At 36.4% G+C, this 22,758-nt stretch overlaps 1 protein-coding gene across 1 annotated transcript in view; it reads right to left on the bottom strand.

The window, feature by feature from the left end:
• pmepa1 (prostate transmembrane protein, androgen induced 1) overlaps window positions 1–21,684 on the bottom strand; it is a 31,153-nt gene extending 9,469 nt beyond the window's left edge. The window contains exon 1 of the mRNA XM_058779435.1: window positions 21,014–21,684. Within this exon, the coding sequence (XP_058635418.1) occupies window positions 21,014–21,119 (106 nt within the window). The 5' untranslated portion in view covers window positions 21,120–21,684. The remainder of the gene's footprint in view (window positions 1–21,013) is intronic.
• Window positions 21,685–22,758: the final 1,074 nt, after the last annotated feature.

Raw genomic sequence — 22,758 nt, 5'->3', positions numbered from 1 at the left:
ACTGTGCTAAGGTAGAACACTGTCTTATATTAATTGGTAAATTATTCCAGTTATTAACAGTCCTTACAGAGAAAGCGGAGCGACCAAAATCAGTAACTCTAAAATTCACTGCACAATCACCTCTTGACCAAGCTCTAGTTTGTCTTATATTTCCAGTACAAGAGAAAACAAATTCCTTCAGGGGTGAAGGTGCAAGAGTATTAACAATTTTGTACATTAAACAACAATTATAAAACACAATAAAATTATCAAAAGTAAAAAAACTGTACTTGTTAATAATCAAACAATGATGATACCTGTTAGGTTTCTTGTCGAATACTTTTAGAGCACGTTTATACAAAGTATATAAAGGTCTAAGAGTAGATTTTCCTGCTTGCGAACATGAAGTAATACAATAAGAGAAATGAGAAAAGATCAAAGAATTCAAAAGACTCTTGAAGCTTCTATTGAAAGTTGACTCCGTATAAATTAAAAAAAGTTGAGGTGTCACTGCACAGACTTTTTTTCGAACATGTTTTTCAAATGTTAGATGAGAATCCAAAATAACTCCGAGATACTTAAAATCTGGTACAATTTGTAATTTTTCACCATTAACTAATATATCTGGTTGGACCTCCTCCTTCTTTTTAATTTTAAAATACATACATGCACTTTTACGAACGTTTAATGTTATGACAAATATGTTTTCATCACTGATGTGTTGGTTATCTGTTATGAGCTCTGGCTTCGGTTCTGGTGTTTCATACTTTCAGCAGAATCAATAAAACAACAACACAGTCGTTTGAGTCGATGAGGCTGTAATACTGACACTATGACGTCTATTCAGAGAGCCAACATGAGCAGCTGATGACGGCAAACACACACACACACACACACACATTCAGAGATCAGACGCAGTGTGACGGAGGGGTCATGAAGGGTCAAGAGAGGTCAAAGCTCTGCCCCTCCCCTGGCTCTTTCTCACGGGCCATTCACGGTCACATTCGAGCCAGACAGACACGGGGGCGGTGTGTGTGTGTGTGTGTGTTTAGCTGCAGTTTGGGAACAAATCTGACCTCAGAAATTAGTTTAAATCTGACCAAACCTCCCTTTAGAAACATTTAACTGGAAAAATGGATTTATATATATATATATAGAACTGATCCAGTATATATTGGGTAACACTTAACAATAAGGTGTCATTTGTTAACATTACTTAATGTATTTACTAACATTATCAAACAATGAACAATACATTACAATATTTTTTTCATCTTTGTTAACATTAGTTAAAAATACAGTCGTTCATAGTTTATGTTAGTTCACAGTGCATTAACTAATGTTAACAAACACAACTTGTGATTTTAATAATGCATTAGTAAATGCTGAAATTAACATTAAGATTAATAAAAGCTGCAGGAGTATTGTTCATTCTTAGTTCATGTTAACTAATGAAGCTTACTGTAAAGTGTTACCATATGGTATATAAAATATATAAATATTCATCTATAAAATAATGTTTAAATGGAAAAAAAATCTTCTTTTGTGGTTTTTGTTAGTCCGTGGTAATTAGAATTAATTTTACAATAAAACATCAGAAGTCTATATTATGTGCTCATTTACATGGCCAGATAAATGTGTGTGTGTGTGTGTGTGTTTGTACTCACTGTGCTAATGTGTGCTGCTGTCTTTTTTGCCAAATAGACCATTAAGCACCAAAACACACACACACACACACACACACACACACACACAGAGTCTGCTGACAGTAGCAGTGCCACAGACGGGTGAGTGGGTGTGGTAGCTCTGTGTGTGTGTGTGTGTGAGAGAGAGAGAGAGAGAGAGAGGTCACAGGGTGTCACAATTTGCTTGCAAATTTCCATGGGAATGACAAAGCAGAGAGACACAGAGAGAGAGGGACAAAGACAGAGACAGACTTTCTCGCTGGCTGAGAACCGACTGTGGGAAGCACTCTGGTGTCTGACTGCAGACGGACATCATAAAACATACGGCCACAGTCCTCATGCTGACTGGTTAGGGAGAGTTTTAGAAAAACAAGATCATGTGACATTATAGTGAATATAGTCCATCTACAGGACATTAAAGGAATAGTTCAGCCAAAAATGAACATTCACTGAAAATGTGTTCACTCTCAGTTCATCTGAGATCAGGATGAGTGTGTTTCTTCATCAGGTTTGTAGAAATGTGTCTCTGCATCAGTGTCTCAGCAATGGATGCTCTGCAGTGAATGGGTGCCGTCAGAATGAGAGTCTGATAAAAACATCACAATAATCCACACCACTACAGTCCATCAGTTAACATCTGGAGAAGACAAAAGCTGAAACACATCCAGCATTAAGACGTTTATAACTAAAACATGAGTCCATAATCCATAATAACGCTTCCTGCAGTGAAAAAGTGCATCTGCTGTTGTCTCTCAAATCAAAATCCAGCCACATATTAGTTTAGAGCTGTTTTGGCATCTGTGCAGATTTCTCTCCTGATTCACACCAGAACACTTTTTCACTGGAGGAAGCGTTATTATGGATTATGGACTCTATGGTATTTGAGTTAAAAACGTCTTAATGCTGGATGTGTTTCAGCTTTTGTCTTCTCCAGATGTTAACTGATGGACTGGAGTGCTGTGGATTATTGTGATGTTTTTATCAGACTCTCATTCTGACGGCACCCATTCACTGCAGAGCATCCATTGCTGAGACACTGATGCAGAGACACATTTCTACAAACCTGATGAAGAAACACACTCATCAAATGTTCTTTTTTTGGACGAACTATTGCTTTAACTTTCTAGACTGGAACATCAGCCTTCGTCAATCATCAGATTTTGGCCAAAACGTCTATATTGTTTTATATGTTCAGTGTTTGAGACTCATTCGGACTAGTCACAGGACTAGGTTGAACTAGGCCGGACGGGTTGTGTTAGCACAGCATTGGTGAAGGTGCAGACGTGCATGTTTGGATAAGCGGACGTTTGTTTTGCAGACGTGTGTGTTTGGTCTAGCGGCGGTCGGCGGCGCAGGTGGGCCTCGAAGAATCCGTCTGAACATGTTGTGTGTGTTTGTGCAACGCCGTTCAAACACGCTGAGGGCGGGGCATGTGGTAAACAATGCAAACTATGCTTTAATGAGAGAGGGAGAGACTGACGGTTGAACTCATTCTGAGAAATACAAACCGAATCGTCGTTTAGGAGAATTCAGAGACGTCATTCTCCACCGACACAAACCATGAAGGGAAGGTCGGGCTGAGAACAATTAAACCAGCAGCAAATGAAAACACACCCATCACGATATTCATTTGATTTGATTTATTTAGTTGTTTATTTAACAGGGACAATGCAAAATAACATTGCAGATGCTCTATATACAGCCCCAGTCCCTGGTTAGGCTTTTAAAATACAATTAAAAATTACTTAAAGAATGTAAAATAACAAGCACAGTAAACATAACAAAAATCTGTGTACAACCATCAATGTTCACAAACCTGTTTTTGATATTTCTCAGAAAGATGTTAAACTGTGTTTGCATTTTAAAGACTGTACTTTTTCATTTTATTTTAGTGTATTTTTAGCTTATTAGTTATTTGTATTATATTTGTGCACCGAATTACTGAGGTGGGGATGTGTGAAATGTAATTTCGTTTTTATGTGAAGCATAAAAATGACCAATAAAAGGAATCCGAGTCTGTTTTAGAGCAGTGCCTCTTTAACTGAAAATGTGGATTGAGCAAATTTAGTTGTTCTCTTAGGCACTATGCAGTTCTGTGTAGTTGCACCTATAATATAATATAATATCTGGAGCAAGCTTATTGACATTTAAACACAAGCTAAACTTATGACAAAGTGACCACTGATGGAAATGCATGCAAAATGTTCTCCGATTTCTTTGCTTTAGCACACTCTGTCTGGATTCGACAGGCGTTTGAGCGCTTCGAGTCGCTCCAGCCGTGTTTGTGTTCGGGCCGATGCCAGGTGCACCTTCCTGCCCCGCGGGCAAAATAACATTCCAGACTCTGGATAAACTCCAGCCTGTGCTTCATCGCGCTGGAATGATTCGCTCGCTCAGCTTCACAGCCAGGCGTTTATCAGAGATCAAACCTGAGACTGAAAACTGTCGTCATGAACTCTAAAGAATTAGTTTTTTCAAGAACATTAGAGCGCATTTCACACTATTTCAGTTTCCAAAATACCATTCAATTCAGTGTTACTTGCCATTTTCTTGTAATCACTTGTGAAATTTACTTGTAAATTCTAAGTGAAAACTGTTTCTAATCAGTTTTTTTGAGTGGCTACATACTGTGTTTATGTTAAATTAATGTAGAATTTAATTTGAAACAACTTTCACATAGAATTGCTGGTAAATTTCACAAATAATTAAAAGGAAAGGGCAAGAAAAATTCAATCTTGCCATTTCCTTGTAATTATTTGTGAAATATTCTTGTAAATTCTGAGTGAAAACGGTTTCTAATCAGTTTTTTTTTTTTTTTTGATTGGCTACATATTCAGTTTATGTAGAATTTAATTTGACAATTTTCACACAGAATTGCTGGTAAATTTCACAAATAATTAAAAGGAAAGGGCAAGAAAAACATTGAATTAAACATGAAATTTTGAAGAAGAAAAACTCATAGTATTTTCTTGTAAAACATACTCCAATAATCAAGTAAAACTTTACAATAAGATGTAGTAAGATGTTAGCAATGCTTTTGACTAGAATACGCAAGTTGTATTTGTTAAAAGTTAATGCATTACTAACATGAATTAATAAAGAGCAATACATTTTTACAGCAGTTATTAAGCTAATAAAGATTTAAATTTTAGGTCACAGTGCATTAATAAGTGCATTGAATATTTATAATGTATTAGACTAACATTACCTAAGATTAATAAATGTTTTAGAAGTATTTGTGATTGTTTGTTCATGCTAACTAATGTAGTTATCTAATGTTTACAAACGCAACCTTATTGTAAACGGTTACCGATAATCTTTATTAACATTTTTTTATATTGTAGTAAGATTTTAGCAATGCTTTTGACTAGAACACACAGGTTAATGTGTGTTTAAGGACTCCGAGACGTCTGGAATGATAAGAGTCTGGATTTCTGATGTTTCCCAGCCGGTGGTTAAAACAAAAGATGATAAAAATTCACCCGCTTCAGGCCAAGATTCATTCACTCACATCTACAACTGATATCACGAGTTAAAATCAGCCCTAAAGACAGACGATGTCTAGAAAACAAAAGCTGCAATCTTATTTGTATACTATACTATACATACTGAAGAGGATTCACACTATAAACGCAGTCAGGAGGCGTCTGAGGCGTATGAAAATTCATCCTATTATCAGCTGTGTGTCTGCAAACACTTTCACTATTATTCTAACGACAGCAGAGATTACCAGCAGTGTTATTTTAGTATCATTAATATAGATTCATAATATTTTGAATTAGATTTTATTTTTATATTTTGTTTTCATTTTGTATTTAGTCTGTATGAGTTTTGCCTCTTTGTCTCCATCTCTGTTTGAAACCTGCAATTACAGGCTTTAGCGGAATTATTGTCAGTCACCCACATAGGCTTTCTGTAATCAGATGCACATTTAAAACTGGAATATAATTTAATTTCATAAACACATAAACCTTTCTGGATTACAATCCGCCATCAAAATGATAAATTTAATTATTCCAGCTGCTGTGAGAAAAGGCTATAAACATGCGATATAGCTACTATCCGGGAAAACTTCTTTGTGTTTACAGACGTGATGTAATGACGCAGCAGCATGCTCCAATTTCCCGTAAATTCCTACCAGTGCCACTCAAATTACAAAACAAAAACCGTTGTGAATCGAGCTAAAGTAAGGAGATGTAACTTGCTCAAAAATTGATTTCGGATCATTTTTAACCAAAAAAAGTTACGGAATGCAGCTTTAAAATTTTAGTAATATTTTGTGTATTTTTGTCATTTTTATTAGTTTAAAAAAAAAAAAAAAAATGTTAATATCATTTATATTAAGTTTTATTATTTATTAGTTATTTAGTACCTTATTTTATTTCAAGCAACAAAATGTTGGTTTTAGTAAGTGATAACCTGCACACAAAGCTTGAATGACCTCAAACACAGAACACGTGACTCCACGTGTCATAGTTCCTCCAGAAAAGCCATCATACCTGTCGCTAACAGACACTATTAATGTCATGTGACCGTGACCAACCCGTCTGTGTTCTCAGACAAAACAACCTGATGGAAACACACACACACACACACACACACACACACACAGAGCAGTGCAAACACTTCCCAGACTGGTTTCTCAGACAGACCCGCTCAAACACACGGGCTGAAATGGAGCAAAGGTCACGCTGCACTCTGAGCACACTACTGAGGGAAGGATACTCATACTATCAGTCTGTCTTCAAGCCCACATGAAGTTAAAATTGTATTTATTTAGTTAGCACACATTATTAGTCTTATGGTTAACAATTCATGCAATCCATGCAAGTTAGAAAAAAATTCTTTGTAAACAGTAAAACTGTAAACTCTAAAATCTGCTGATAGTTCCAATGAGAAGAGTTCAAAAACGTGAAATTAATGAAAGGCTTGTGTAAAGGTTAGGCGGACGGGGAAACGTAATATTAAAACATTATAATTGTATTATAATTTATAGTTATTCATATTGTAATTATTATAAAAATATTTTATTACTATATTATATTTTGTGATATATTTTATGTCAAATATGTGGTATATAATAGAAATTTATATGACAAAATTATATTAGGTTGTTTTATATTATAATCATATCATAATATTATAAATAAAGAAATATGCTACTGTCTATTTAAAAAAAAAAAGAGAGAGAGACAACAGACAATGAGACAGAGACAAATATTCCAGAACATGGGCTTCGGTGATTCACTAACACACGAGGATCATGGGAAGAGACGGAGCGAATGCTGTGCTTTAGAGTCTCTCTCTCACACACACAGACCTTTATTTCACAGGCTGGTCCTTCCTCTGACCTCTGACCCCTGCAGCACAGACGGCCCTACAGCTGTAGCGTCTCATATGCTAAATGCTCATTTACATACATCTGAATTAAACCAAGACAGTAATTAAGACTCCGATGAGATTGTGAGACTAAAGTGACCTCCAAAACACACACATATAGACATAAAGACACACACACACACACACACACCTAACACATGAAATAACCTTCATTAATTAGTTCATTTCAACCTGTGGAAAGTTTCAGCCATAAAAATCATTTGAAAAATTTTTTAATAAAATACACAAACTTAAAGGTCTTTACTACAAACTACTAAAATAAAAGTTCTGTATGACTAAATAATAATAATTAAAATCATGACAGAAATGCATTAATTTTCAAAAATTAATTTTTATAATAATTAGAATCGTTTTAAATTTATAATAAATTATTTGAGAAAAACACAATGTTTTGTTTAAAATTTTTTGTTGCATTTTAATTTGATTTGATCTAGTTATCCATCTGTAACAACATAAAATTATAAATATAAATAAAAACATTATATTATAAATACATTGTATAAAAATAAATAAATAAATGAATTATATTATATTATATATCTATCTATATCTATATCTATATCTATATATATATATATATATATATATATATATATATATAATACAATGAGACAGTGTTCAAGGATAATATTCCAGAGCATCGGCTTCAACACATCACTAACACACAAGCATATAATATTTTTGGGAAAAGGGGCAGATTTGAGTCCTACTGATGTCTGACTCTCTGTCTTGTTCTACTGACTGTCTGGACAATGACAAAAGTTCCCGATATCAGAGAATTCCCATGATTCAACACACATGTAGTCATAACCGGAGCTGAGGGTGGTTTTAGTCAGGAACGTTCCTCTGAAGAGCAGTGAGACACAGAGAGCATGCTGGGAAAGCGGACGCAGACGTGACATAACAAATGACTAATGAAATCAAGAGTGTGTGTGTGTGTGTGTGTGTCTCTCAGGGGTGTCTCTATATTCCCACACACCCCATCTGCTATTTACGGCTCCAGACACTGAAGCGTCTGTGTGAGTCTCGCTGAACACAAAAGAGCAGAACGCCACGCAAACCTTCACCAAACCAAACCAAAGCACCATCAATACTAGGGCTGGGACAATAAATCGATGCAGAATCGATTCTGAGATTTTCCCAATGCATCGTGATTCTCTCTGGAATGGATTCTGAGCGTAGATTTTAACAGCAGATGGCGCTCTGCTCTAGTTTTATCCGCACACTCAAACACTGATGAAGAAGAGCGCTGAAGAGCACTTGTGTGTTCGGCTGAGTCTGTAATCTCACCTCGGCTCAGAATGCTTTTATGACGCCAGATTAACGTAAACTCAGCACACTTTGAACACCCTTGTAATTTGCTTCAACCTTTTCAAATTTTATGAATGATTATTTTAGGTTAAAGTGTGTGTAAGGATTTGGAAACAAGCAGAGTACGGCTGTAGCATGCAGCACCACCTGCTGTTCAAAACTAAGCTCGGAATCGATCCAGGAATCGATTCTGCATCAATTTATCATCCCAGCCCTAAACAAAACCAGCACATGATCTCTAGGTTAACTAAACTAACTCCACGTTTCCAGGCGTCCTGCTCCTTTATGAGACTGAAGTTCACCTGAGGCTGGATTTCTTCAGGCCTCAGCTCGACTCGGACTGTAGTGACCGCAAACTGCTGCATAGTCCAGAAACAAAGCCGATCTCCTCGCATCTCTGCCAGCAGCATATGGCTCTTAGACGAGCAAACAGAGTCCAGACTTGCTTTACTTTCACCTGGGCAGCTGCCAGAGCACTTAATTATTAACTCACACTCAGACAGGAACTCTTAATGGAGACTAAAATAGCCTGCGCTCGCTGATGAGAGTCTGAAGCTGATAACAGATCACAGTGAGTGTGACAGAAACACTCTGATAAAGACAATCAATCAATGACCTATATTGAAAGAGTGGGACGGCCCAGGACAGTGTCTACTGTACGTACTGTACACACACATCCAACAAAAAAGACATGACAGAGATCATCAGCAAATCACTGGCTCTCTCACTGCTTACACAATACTATACATATAAATAAATAAATAAATATATTTATATACACATACATGTACACACTTTACCATTCAATAGAATGTTTTTAAAAAAAGAAATGAATACTTTTATTCATCAAAAATGGATTCAATTTATCAAAAGTAACAGTAAAGACATTTATAATGTTATAAAAGATTTCTATTTCAAATAAATGCTATTCTTCCTTCTATTCATCTGTGAATCCTGAAAAATAAAATGTGTCAAGTTTCCACAAAAATATTGTGCAGCACAGTTGTTTTCAACATTGATAATAATCAGAAATGTTTGTTGAGCAGCAAATCAGCATATTAGAATGATTTCTGAAGATCATGTGACACTGAAGACTGGAGTAATGATGCTGAAAATACAGCTGCGCATCACAGAAATAAATTACAGTTTAATAGATATTCACACAGAAAACAGCTGTTTTACATTGTAATAATATTTCACAATTTTTAAAATATATTTTTTACTGTATTTCATATATATATATATATATATATATATATATATATATATATATATATATATATATATATATATATATATATTAGGTGTAACGGTTCACAAAATTCACGGTTCGGTTCGATACGACATAGTGGTGTCACGGTTCGGGACGTTTTCGATACGGGGGGCGGGGCAATTGGTTACGTCACAATGTTGGAAATATTTCTGTTTTAAACCATGAAGTGAGCCAATGGAATGACGGAGTAATAACGGAGCTTTCGGCACCTGACGCCGCTTATTCTCTCAGAGACAAAGAGAGACGAATCTACTTCAACATGCTGATAACGTTATAGCATATAGCTGTTTTCATTTATTTCCTTTATATTTCTCTTGTGGCCCATACATACTGAAAAAAAAGTTAAGAAACGTATTTTGTGTTAAACAGGTTGTTTTTGAAAGTCGGTGCTTGAAATAAAAGCTTTTTATTTCATTGATTTTTATTGATGACTGCAGTGTTAATATTTTAATTATAGGACTATAATTCATTGTAGGTAGCCTATAGCCTAATAGACTTGTTTTAAAATACCTTTTTTAAAAACATTTTAATTGAGGAGAAAATATAGCCTAATCTTATCCTCGCAACGCGTCAGTTATGCGTTAATTATTGCGGGGTAAATTAATTGTACTTTTAATTTAATAATAAAATTAACTTCATAATAACGATAGGCCTAATAAAAATAAGAATGTAACAGGCCTACATTAATTGGAAATGCCAAATCCTCTTAAGATTGCTAATAATTGATGTTTTTGACAATATCTCTGGCTATCGTCCAAACAAGATCATCATCTTTTAATCAATGCTGCAAAAGTATTACATGTGCTGTGAACCTAAAAGTTTGTGCAAAAGCTAATTTGAAAGTTGATTTAAAAAGCTAAGTTATTGAATACATCCTAATTCAAGTGCCAAGAATATGAGTCAAAGTTGCAATTTATGATGTAGATCTTAATACTGAGGTATTGCAGAGCTCTAGACTTTGCGACAATATTTAGAGAATGTACGAGTTCAAATTTGACGTGGTCGCATCTGTGCGAGTACATGGTCGTCTCCAAAGCGTCTGCTCCATACAGCGTGTGTCGCGTTTTGGTCACTCACTTACACACTCACACACACACACACACACTCACGGAAGATGATACCCTATGACCGGAGCAGCACATGCTCGACAGACAGACAGATAAACAGGCTGGATCTCTCTCATGGCTGAGTGTACAAGGAAGAGAGAGGAAAGGGGAAAACCACAAAAGACTGGAAATGGAAGAAAAACAGGTTTCACAATTTCTCATGATCTTCTGTAACCAGATCCTGATCCAAACCACACAAGGTCCAGGCATGTAGCTGCGTGTGACCGATACTGAGAGAGATAACGGAGCACAAGCTCGCGCCTCGCCTGCAGTCAAAGACAAAACACTGAGATCTGTCTTAGACGAACACACACACATCGCCCCGATACGATTCCTCACGGACAGATCAAGGGAGTAAAAACTACAGATACTAACAATCCTCATACTGAAAAGCCGATACCGATATGTTGTGAACTATACAGGGAACCCTCTCGTGACACATTACTGTAATATTAGAGCAGGGTTTTTCCTGGGTCAAAAAAGGTCTTCGGTGGTGGCTGACGGTCATCCACACACACACAGTAAAAAGTACCCTCCCCATGTGATCTGCAAACCCAATACTGACCATAACTAAAATAAATGCAAAGATACAGTTTGTGATTTTTAATTATATTTATTCATGAAAGAAAAGAAAAAACAGCCACTGTCAGGGAATATAATAAAACTGGCTTTCATATTTTTGTAAGACAGGATCCTTCTTTGCTAGACCTCACAATTATGATTATAGCAATATTGAAAAAGCATTAAAATGTTTATATTTAACTAGTAGTCTAATTTTCTACCATACATCTGAATAAAATTAGCAGCTGGCTAACAAATTGCTTTGTGGCTGGTTTCACCTCACTCAGTCTAAAGTAAATGATTTTAACTACACATTGTCATATAAATAACCTGAAATTAGGCTACTGTGGATTATTAAGGCTAAATATTTTATTATTATTATTATTATTAAGGTTAAATCTTTTACTGAAAGTATGTTTTATGTTAGTTGCATGTGTTGAACGCTTGTCAGAGAAGATAAAAGATACTTTTTTGCTTGTTTTGTTTTAGCACAATTCACGGTCTTCTGACCTTTCACTATCACGTCAGTTGATTTTGAGGGAGGGAGAGGAAAAGGTTAGGGCTTGTTTACACCTGGTCACTTTATGCGTTTTGTCGGATCGGAAATCCATCTGATTTGTTACTTTTGGCCACATAAAAAACAGATATAAATCCAATCTTGAATTAGGCCTACTGCGCTATCACGCCAAAGAAATCAACAGATATGCGCTGCATTTTATTCATCATCAGCCAATTACAAGATCGAAGATCGCAACAGGAGAGAGCGGCATCAGCACTGGAAAGATAAGTTACTTTACTTTCAGTTTTATTCGCGGCAGTTTGCGCATTGGCTTGATATCCGTGGTGATGCGTGTAGCATTAGCGCTGTCATATCTGACTATTACATGTCATATAGCCTATAATACGCTCTCACACATTTGTTTTTTTAACATTTTGGGAGGAGTAAAATGTACATATGTGGCTTCAACATCCAGATGCATTTACACTCGTCCAGTTTCGTCTGGAATGCGTCCCAGACTTAAGTGGTTTGAGCGATCAGATTTAATTCCGTCTCGAAAGCGTTTCAAATTCAGAGGACTGGTCTTTTCACGATTGGATAGCTGTCTGACCAGAGAAAGCGCATGAAGTGAGCAGGTGTAAACCGGTCCAGAGAGAGTGCGCGGGGAGAGGGCTCGCTGCTCTCTCTCTCAGTTAACATGCGCGCTATCACAAGCGCAGCAGTCATTTACATCACTCATAAATCACATGAACCAATCAAATACGGCTTTGGCAGGACAAAAATTAGTTTTGGCATTTTTCCGCAGTTTAAACATGGACTGATCGATTACATGCGACGTGATTCATTTCAGAAAGTTGTACTAGTTCTTTCAATGCCTTCTGATGCTCATTTGTTTATTTTGTGCTATAACTTGTAATAAAGTGGAAGAGACTCGCACTGAAGCTACAGAGATCTGTCTCACCACATTTAAGAGCAACAAAATTGTCTGAATTTTGTGATAAAATGGACAGAATTTGAGAGCTGATATTATAATTTTTTTATCAGAAGTTAAAGCACAAAGCTCTTTGAGATTATTAGATAGAAGGTGCTCTACAAATAATGTTTGATGAAGGGAAAACCACAAATCCGGCAACCCTGAACCTGCACTAATGGCGCTAGTTTTTAAGTGAGATTGCATTAAAGTGTTAATATTGTCAGGACAGGCATGCTTCAGCAATGACGGAGCACTGTGAGACGGTGATGTCAGCCGACACTAAATGCACTGACGGAGGTGAGTCAAAGCATCCCTGCAATTAGCAGCGCATCCGTGGAAGAGATGCAGCCATTATGAGGAATGAGCAACCCACCGCCGCGCTCCAGCTGAGACCAAGAACATTAAAACATCAACCAACATTCAGCACAAGAACCAAAGGACCATCTCACCCCAAAAACCACAGTTCTGTCATTATTTACTCACTCATGAGTCACTCCAAAGCTGATTTATGAAGAATTTTACACAATTGTTACACAAACAAGCTTCAAAAAGGACAAAAACACCATAAAAGCACCATAGCATCAGTACATAAAAGCCCTTTCACACTGAGAACAATAACTATAACTGTAAAGATTCAATACGAGTGAAGTCCACACCACAACTGTAATGATAACGACACAGACAAACGATATCATTGCAATCACTTGCAGAGATTTTTCCAGCTAATAAATGATAAAAACTTTGAGAGCCATTCAAAATATAATAACACTAATACAGTAAAAACAGTAAAATATTATTACAATTTAAAACAGCCGTTTTCTATGTGAATATATTGTATTATACCTGAATATTTGATTCTGACTGGCTGGCAGGTATGCATTAAAACCGTTTAATGCACAAGTTGTTCCAAGTCAGTTTAATCACCGTTCTATATTAATGTGCTGCTTTAATTGATGCACACAAACACACACAGAGAGAGAGAGAGAGAGAGAGAGAGAGAGGGAGACGTCGGAGATCGCAGATTGCGCTGTGCACACACAAACTTGTTGTCAATGCTGCCCCGTGACTTTTTTATTAACAAAATAGCCTAAATACTAGATCGCTAAATTATATACCTCAGCAATGAGGTGTAAAATCGCTGTTTTTGAAGTAACACAGTTTCATTGTTTGTAGAGAGATGCGCTACACAGGTAACGCACACACAACTGTCATCTCTCTATTAATTAATTGAAATAAATGCTATATTTCATTCAAACAAATGTGATCTTACCGCACTATTTCATCTCTGTGTTTGATTTAAACCGGACAGAATGCTAGAGCTAACTGACGAAAATAACCATCATTTTTCCCCGTCTGGTCAAATATTGCGCTGCAAACATCATTAACAGCTTTAACTTATCAATGCTGGCAAATGACTTTAGTATAAGCGGGATAATGCACGGCTAGCTTTGCATTAAACGATTTTAATGCACTTCACGTAGGCCTCCACATCGTGCATTAAAATCGTTTAATGCACAGCTAGCCGTGCATTATCCCTTACATAATTAATTTATTTCTGTGATGCAAAGCTGAGAATTTTTAGAATTCTCATTAAAAATTTTAATAGAAAACAGTTATTGTAAATTGTAGTCATTTTATTCTTTTCACTGTATTTTGATCAAGTAAATGCCGCTCTGATGATTAGAAAACATTTCTATCCAAAACATCTTAACTATTCCAATCTTTCGAGTGGTAATGTAGTTTCTGTTCCTCTGAAGTCATATGATCACGTTTGTGAGGAACAGACCAGTCAGACACCGCAGAACTGTGAGTAAATGACAGAACGAACTCTTTAGGACACACTGTTGATGAACGGGACAGCTCTTATAGCCGTGGGTCTGAAACACGCGTTCTGGAACGCAGCTGTTTCCTCTTCCTGTGCTGTGAAGAGCAGAACGCAGCGGTGTTTCCTCAGCGCCGCAGATGTGTTTGTATCAGAAAGCCCTGCCTCGGGCCTCAGAGACACAGCGACGCTTCACGAGGTCAAGGCCGGATAATTAGCTGAGCGTCGACCCAACAAAGACACGCCAAATCAACAGCAGAGAGAGCAGCGTTTCACTGCGGAGTCACCAAACTCTGAGACAAACTACAGGAACTATACGGTCCATGCATGTATCAGTTTAGAGTAAATAGAACACAAAACCATTTTTACAAAGTTGTAATGAGAAGAACAAACGACATCCTTTAAGGGTTCATGCAGTTTTCCTTTAAAATTAAAGAAATGAAAACAGCCATGAATATTAATATTGTAATTTTACAGTTGTAACAAAAAATTACTATATTTTATTTTTCTTAAATACTGATTTTTTTTTTTTTTTTTTTTTATTTTACAGTGAAATGTTTCAATAGTAATATTTCTCTTTTTTTTTTTTTTTTTTTTATACTGGAAAAATAATAAAGATAATCATTATTACAATTATAGCCATATTTGTAAATAATCACAAACTTTTGGCCAAATTCGCAGCCATACAAACAAGCCAAGCAAATGTGTAATTTTTAAAATCCTATTTTAAATTGCAATCACAGTTTTTATCAGAAAAACAAATATCGCAATTGGATTTATTTTTATTTTTTTCCAAATTGCGCAGCGCTGTGAACAAATAATGTGAAATGTAATTATTAAAGGTTTAATTCAACAAAAAAATGAAATTTCTCTCATCATTTAGTGATCTTCATGTCATTAAAAAGCCATAAGACTTTTGTTAGTCTTCAAAACACAAATTATATTTTAGATGAAACCTAAAATGCTTGAAAGTGAACTTCAACTGGGGTAAACGCTTCAAAAAGTCAATAAAGACATTTAATTAGGCCTTCATTCACCCATGAGGTTACGCAATTATCACAGAATTTTCATTATAGGATGAACTATCCATTTAATTTCATATACATGTCCAAATAGATGCTGCTCTCTAGATTCGTGTGCATGACTGCATTATCAGTGAAGAATTACAGGAACAAATGAAGCCTATTTTTTATTATCTACTAGAAGGTGTGTGTCTGCATGTAGCTCCTTTTCAAAAAAATAAAATATACAAACAATCTCATTATAACTGACAACCACATTGTTTACATGGGTGACAAAGACTTCTGGTCGGTTGCCAGATCTGCCCACAATGTCTAGCAGCTACCAGCAAACCCTAGAGAGTCACAAAACACAAAGGATCAAAGGAAACCGCCAGCTGTAATATCCTGTTAGGAGGAAAAACCATCCCGTCTTCCCCTGAAGGGACGATCTGGTCCGGCCACGTCCCAAACACAATAGCTGCTTCAGACGAAGAGCATTTCTCGTAAGCGAGGAGCTGATCTCATCTGCTGCTGTACAGTGGGTGGTCTGTGTCACGCTCACGTCTCATTTGTGTATCTCGCTAACCGTTCCCACTTATCCTGACAGACACGGGAGACAATCTCACAGACGAAGAAGAGAATGCAACAACAGACCAAAAACGTTCTCAAATTGAAAGAAACAAATAACAAAATTATATGTTGCATAAATCATATGATGCCCTATTACTGTAAAAATAAATGTAATTATTAAATGGTAAAAGTTGCAAGAATTAAAGACGTTTAGACATGCTTCTTGGTTGTTAAAATGTAATTAAAGACTTAAAGAATCTAGAAAAAATAAATAAATATATATACACACACTGCAACAGTTATTTTACATGCACTGTAAAAAAAAATCCACCTACTTTAACTTAAAAAACAGAAGCTCAGTTGCTGCCTTCAAATTTTATTTATAACAAGTAATATCAATGTAAATTATATTAAACTGACTTAAAATATTAAGTTGAAATTGGTTAGATTTTTTTTGGGTTAAATTATTACTGAAAAACATGTTACCATGACTTCATTTTTTACAGTATGGAAATCAGTAAAGGCAGCACAACAAATACGTGATGCATTTAAAATCATACAATTTTTACAATATCTTTTTTCAATATGACACTGAGATTTTTTTTACAGTAATGAGAATTTGAGGTTGCAATTAGATTCAGTCCAGTCAAATATTGAGAAATGCAAGTGTTAAAGGGATAATTCACTCAAAAATGGAAGTTTATTCCTACTCTCCCTCGTGTCGTAACAAATCCATTACTTTTGCTCATCTTCAAAAACAAATGAAGACATTTAAATGAAATGGAGCGACTGAAAGTCCATTCAACCACAGCTTCAACCGGGGTAAACGCTTCAAAAGGTTCATAAAGACAGTAGATCTCATTTAGGTTTTTATTCACACATGAGTGAGTTTGAGGGTATGTTTAACTTCCGAATGAACTATTCCTCTAATTTGATGTACTTGCTATAAATAGATGATGATAGATTTGCATGTCTGACAAAAATCAAGCATGGCTGTATCAATAAAAAAATGACAGGAACAAAGGTTAAATGTGTCTGAAAATAATGTCGCAATGCAAAACATCTTAATTTTGCATGCAAAATGTTTGCTTTTGTATTTTGAGCTGAGACGTCACATGTCTTTATTGAACTCTTCATGTTCACAGAAGCCAGGAGAGATTGAGTGATAGTCATATTTGACAGACGCTGACACACGTCTATCACTCAATATCTCCTGGCTTCAGCGATCATGAATGCAGACGTGAATCTGTGGATCATGAATCCACTTTCTGTTTCCAAGACGCAGCTTGTAATGAAAAGAGCAGAGCACTTTAAGTCTGTTTCATGAGTCAACTTGATTATAACATCCAGGAAAATGTTAAACCCTCAAATCTGCTTAAAGCACCATTTCTGTGAGCAGCAACAAACAGGCTTCCATCCCGCAAAACAACAATAAAGAAACAGCAGCTCTGAGCTTCAAGCCAATTCACATTCATTCTGCTTCGCTCGTGGCCTTTAAACGGGGTTGGAGCGAACGTAGGGTGACCACACACATCCTTTTTTTCCAGGATTTCTAAATTGCCTAAAGTGTCCAGGGTTTGGCTTTGTTTTCATACTTGCTGAAGGTAACGACTGAAAAGCAGTTTGACCAATAGCGTGCAGGCATTCTACACAATCGACCAATCGTGGCGTGTGAGAAGGCGGGATCTACAGAGAACAATCAAAGTGATGCAAACACAAAAATAAGCCAAAACCTAGACGTTTTAGGCAAATTAGAAATCCTGGTCAGGACATGTCCTGGAAAAACAGGACGTACCAGTCAAAAGTTTTTAAACAGTAAGATTTTTTATGTTTTTAAAGAATTCTCTTCTGCTCACCAAGCCTGCATTTATTTGATCCAAAATACAGTAATATTGTGAAATATTTTTACTATTTTAAATAACTGCTTTCTATCTGAATATATTTTAAGATGTAATTTATTCCTGTGATTTCAAAGCTGAATTATTAGCATCATTATTCCAGTCACATGATCCTTCAGAAATCATTCTAAAATTGCTGCTCAAAAAATATTTATTATTATTATTATGTTGAAAACAGCGGAGTAGAATTTTTTCAGGTTTCTTTGATGAATAGAAAATTCAAAAGAACAGTATTTATCTGAAACAGAAATCTTTTGTAACATGTCTTTATCATCACTTTTGATCAATTTAAGCATCCTTGCTAAATAAAAGTATTATTTTCTATAATTTCTTTCCCAAAATTATACTGACTCCAAGATTTTGAATAGTATAGTGTATAATGTTACAAAACCTTTTTATTTCAGATAAATGCTGATCTTTGGATATTTCTATTCATCAAAGACTGTACCCAACTGTTTAAGATATATTCAAACAGAAAGCAGTTAATTACATAGTAAAAATATTTCACAATATTACTGCGTTTGCTGTTTTTGGATCACATAAATGCAGGCTTGGTGAGAAGAAGAGAATTCTTTAAAAACATTAAAATTCTTACTGTTCAAAAATGTTTGCCTCGTAGTGTATGATGTTGTAAGATCCTCACAGACAGCAGCAACATAAAAACAATCAAAACAAGCCGTTCAAATCCTCCACTTGAGAAACAAGAAGTCCTGAGGTGTTCTTCAACTCAATTAAACCGGCGCTGACGGACTTGATAAACTGGACATTTTTGGGAGTGTTGCTTTCATTTCCAGAGAACATAATCAGGTCAGGTGTGATTGAGTGTCTGTCTAGACAAACAAGGGCAAGACAACTTCTGAAAACAGAGATAGAGTTTTCAAGGCGCTGCGATTACAAGGAACATTATTTATGACAAAGCAAAGGCAGAAGCCCAAACTGCACAGCAAGTTCTTTTCCCACAACAGCGAGTTCTTGCTGATATCACCTTGTTATTTGTTCAGCTTTTCCTTTACAAAAGATTATTTGCAAACTGCAGACAGATTTTGCAAGACGGTTAATCAGAGAGAATTCCACAAATGAATGAGTCTGCTGGACAACAGGGGGCAGCTGTCTGAACAATAAGTTAGTCACTACAAATTAAGTATTAGTCGGGCAACTCCCAGCTGAGGATTTCAGAGCAGACAGAGCGTCACACACACAAACGTCTGACTGACTGAGAGCAAACCACATCCATCTGATACACATACCGGCCCGAGGACATCAAAATGCTTCAGAACTGCATGCTTATGAAAATGGGCACATTTTTGCATGATAATAATATCATGTGCATATCGCTGAGAGGAAACTAAAAAAAAAAAAAAAATAGCTAAACCATCACAGAAATTCTAATAGTTTCCACTATAAATACCATTACAAACTTTACAAACCATCAACTTTAAAAAATGGTTTTCTGTAGTGTGTTTTGGGACATATTCCAGTAGAAACTCATAGCAGTTTCTATTAAAACCGATACGAGTCCAATTACAACCAAATTCTGTGATGGTTTCTATTGTTTTGTTTTTTTTAGCAGGGAGACTTTGCCAACCCCCCAGAAGACCTCAGATGATGCCAACCTTCAGACAACATACAAAACTACCAAATTGTGCTACGAGTCTGAACGCAACATATAATCATTGCTGTTAATCGTGTTCACCGTCTGTTTGATTACATGACATTAACTAACTGCTTGATTTACTACTGTAAATTTTTACCATATGGATAATAAGCTATTAGTAAATATAATGTAGAAACTTTAATTTTCTGTAAAGCTGCTTTGCAACAATTTGCATCGTGAAAATCGCTATACAAATAAACTTGAATTGAATTTCCCCAGCAACAAAAACCAAGGGATAATGAACATTTTATCAGCATTTACTCACACTCATGTTGTTTCAAAACTTATGAATTACCACCTTCTGATATTTTGAAGAATGAACCAAACAGTGGCAGCCACTGAGTTTCACAATAAAACTATTGAAGTCAACGGGGACTAGAAACTGTTTGGTTACATTCTTCAAAATATGTTTTGTGTTTAACAGATCAACCTAAAAGATATCAAGATTGTCATTTTTGGGTGTACTGTTCCTTTAACTCGCTGAAAAGTAGCTACTTAGATGTCATTCTTATTCTGTTTTAAACAGAAATGTGACCCCGGACCACAAAACCAGTCATAAGGGTCAATTTTTGGAAATTGAGATTTATACATCATCTGAATAAATAAGCTTTCCATTGTTTGTTATGATCGGACAATATTTGTCTGAGATACAACTATTTGAAAATCTGGAATCTGAGGGAGCAAAAAAATCTGAATATTGAGAAAATCTCCTTTAAAGTTGTTCAAATGAAGATCTTAGCAATGCATATTACTAATCAAAAATGAAGTTTTGATATATTTACGGTAGGAAATTTACTAAATATCTTCATGGAACAAGATCTTTACTTAATATCCTAATGATTTTTGGCATAAAAGAAAAATGAATAATTATGACCCATACAATGTATTGTTGGCTATTGCTATAAATATACCTGTGCTGCTTATGACTGCCTTTGTGCTCCAGGGTCACATATGTGTCGAATTCGGCCATAATTCATATTCTGTGATGTAATGTGAGCTCATGATCGAGTCTGTCTGTCACTGACCGCTTCACCTACTAACCGGATCCTTACACGACCTAAACTAGTCCGCCTCAAAACTTTCTCAGGAGTTTATCCGAGGCGACACCCAACACAGAACGAGTCTAAACAGTCCAGTAACAACAGAAACACATATAAATGTCCGTTAAAAAAAAGAACCGCGAAAGCAGATTCGAATCGAGCCGCAGTTTGACGGTTGACCAGCGCCGCGATTCGAAGCGTTTAGTGAAGAACGTCAAAGAGAAAACGCTCCGGTACTCACTGATCGCCATGCTCTGGAATGAAGTGGATCTCTTGCAGTTACATGTACAGGAGACATTGGTGTGGGTGTCGGTGGTTCCGTTCATCAGACCCATGAAGCTGAACATTGAGGAGATCTCGCGGAGAACGGACGGACGCGATCGCTTCACGGCGCGCTGTCGAATAAAAACATTGACGCAGGCTTTTCTTTTTCCCTCAGCGACGCTTCTTTCTTCCAGGAACGGCTTTCCTTTAGCCTCCGTCCCCCCACCCCCGTCCCGCTGTCTGGCCGCTGTGCTCCAGTATTCCCGGTGTTATTCCCAGACGGTTTGTACTACTTTCCAGCCGTCTGCGGCGCGCACCTCATTCAAGTCCAAGTTGGCTGGGAACCGGCGGGGGGCGGGGCTTAGCGCGCGGGGGCGGGGCTTCGAGGCAGACAGCATGACGTCACTGCCAGACTTGGCCTTTCACAGAGTGCATGATCCAAAGTAATTTTCACAAACAAGCTTTACTTGCTTGGAAGCTGTGTTACGAGCATAACCTTTCACAAAGAAATTCTTTGGAATAATTCAAGTGTTTTAATCTCTTTTTATTGACAAGTGGTATGAGAGAGGTATTGTTTTTGTTTTGGATTTATTTAAAGACAATAGTGCTGCACTGGAGTATGAAGAATTTATGACTTTGTATAGTCTTCCCCTGCCAGCTCTGTTCTCAAAGGTTTGTCTCCAAGTTATGTGCATCTATTTAAAACATACCTCTGCTTTAATGAGAGGAAAACAATTCTCATTAAAAACTAGTTTGTCTTCTTGATAAACAAATGTAACAGTAGAAGCGATTCTTACATTATTCAGTATATACATCCCCTAGATGTTATTTTTTCTGGACCAATTTTTTGGACAGTATTCATTGGAAGAAAGCATGGTTGCTCCCTGAAATATTCTGCATTTCTAATAAAATCAGAGAGGTACATTTTAAGATTTGGCGTAATGTTTATCCAACAAACTCCCAAATTGCTTCTTTTTTGATCTCTTTAACTTATGTGTATTCTGCAAAGTGGAGGAAGAAACTTTACTTCATCATTTGTTTCTTATTTGTTTAGAATTTGTATGTTCCTTAAAAAAGTGTGCATATTTCATTGAAACAGACTTAGCTTTTTATGTGGAAAACAATTACCGCGGCGATTACAGACAAGGTAGTTTTAAACACACTCATCAATTATTCACTTGACATTTGAGTTATAAACATAATGTGATTAAAATATGTTTCTCGTTGTGAAATATAACCATGATTATATGTTCAGTGTGAGTGTCGCAGTGCTCCTGACTCTGAGCATGTGAGAGAGTGAGCGCCCTCCTCTGGTCAAAAACGCAATTTCTCCTGCTATTTAAGAAATAGTTCAGCCAGAAATGAACATGTGCTCACCCTCAGGCCATCCAGGATGTTGAAGTGCTTTTGGCTAAAATATGAGTCCATAATAACGCTTCCTCCAGTGAAAAAGTGCATCTGCTGTTGTCTCTCACATCAAAATCCAGCCACATATTAGTTTAGAGCTGTTTTGGACTGTTTTGCTTGATCTGTGCAGATTTCTCTCCTGATTCAGACCAGAACACTTTTTCACTGCAGGAAGAGTTATTATGGATTATGGACTCTATGGTATTTTAGTTATAAACATCTTAATGCTGGATGTGTTTCAGCTTTTGTCTTCTCGTGGTGTGGATTATTGTGATGTTTTTATCAGCTGTTTGGACTCTCATTCTGACGGCACCC

The sequence above is a fragment of the Onychostoma macrolepis genome, chromosome 06 (assembly GCF_012432095.1).
Source record: "Onychostoma macrolepis isolate SWU-2019 chromosome 06, ASM1243209v1, whole genome shotgun sequence".
Taxonomy (NCBI): Eukaryota; Metazoa; Chordata; class Actinopteri; order Cypriniformes; family Cyprinidae; genus Onychostoma; species Onychostoma macrolepis.
The sequence above is the reverse complement of the archived record's forward strand: the minus strand, read 5'-3'. Positions and strand labels throughout refer to the sequence as shown.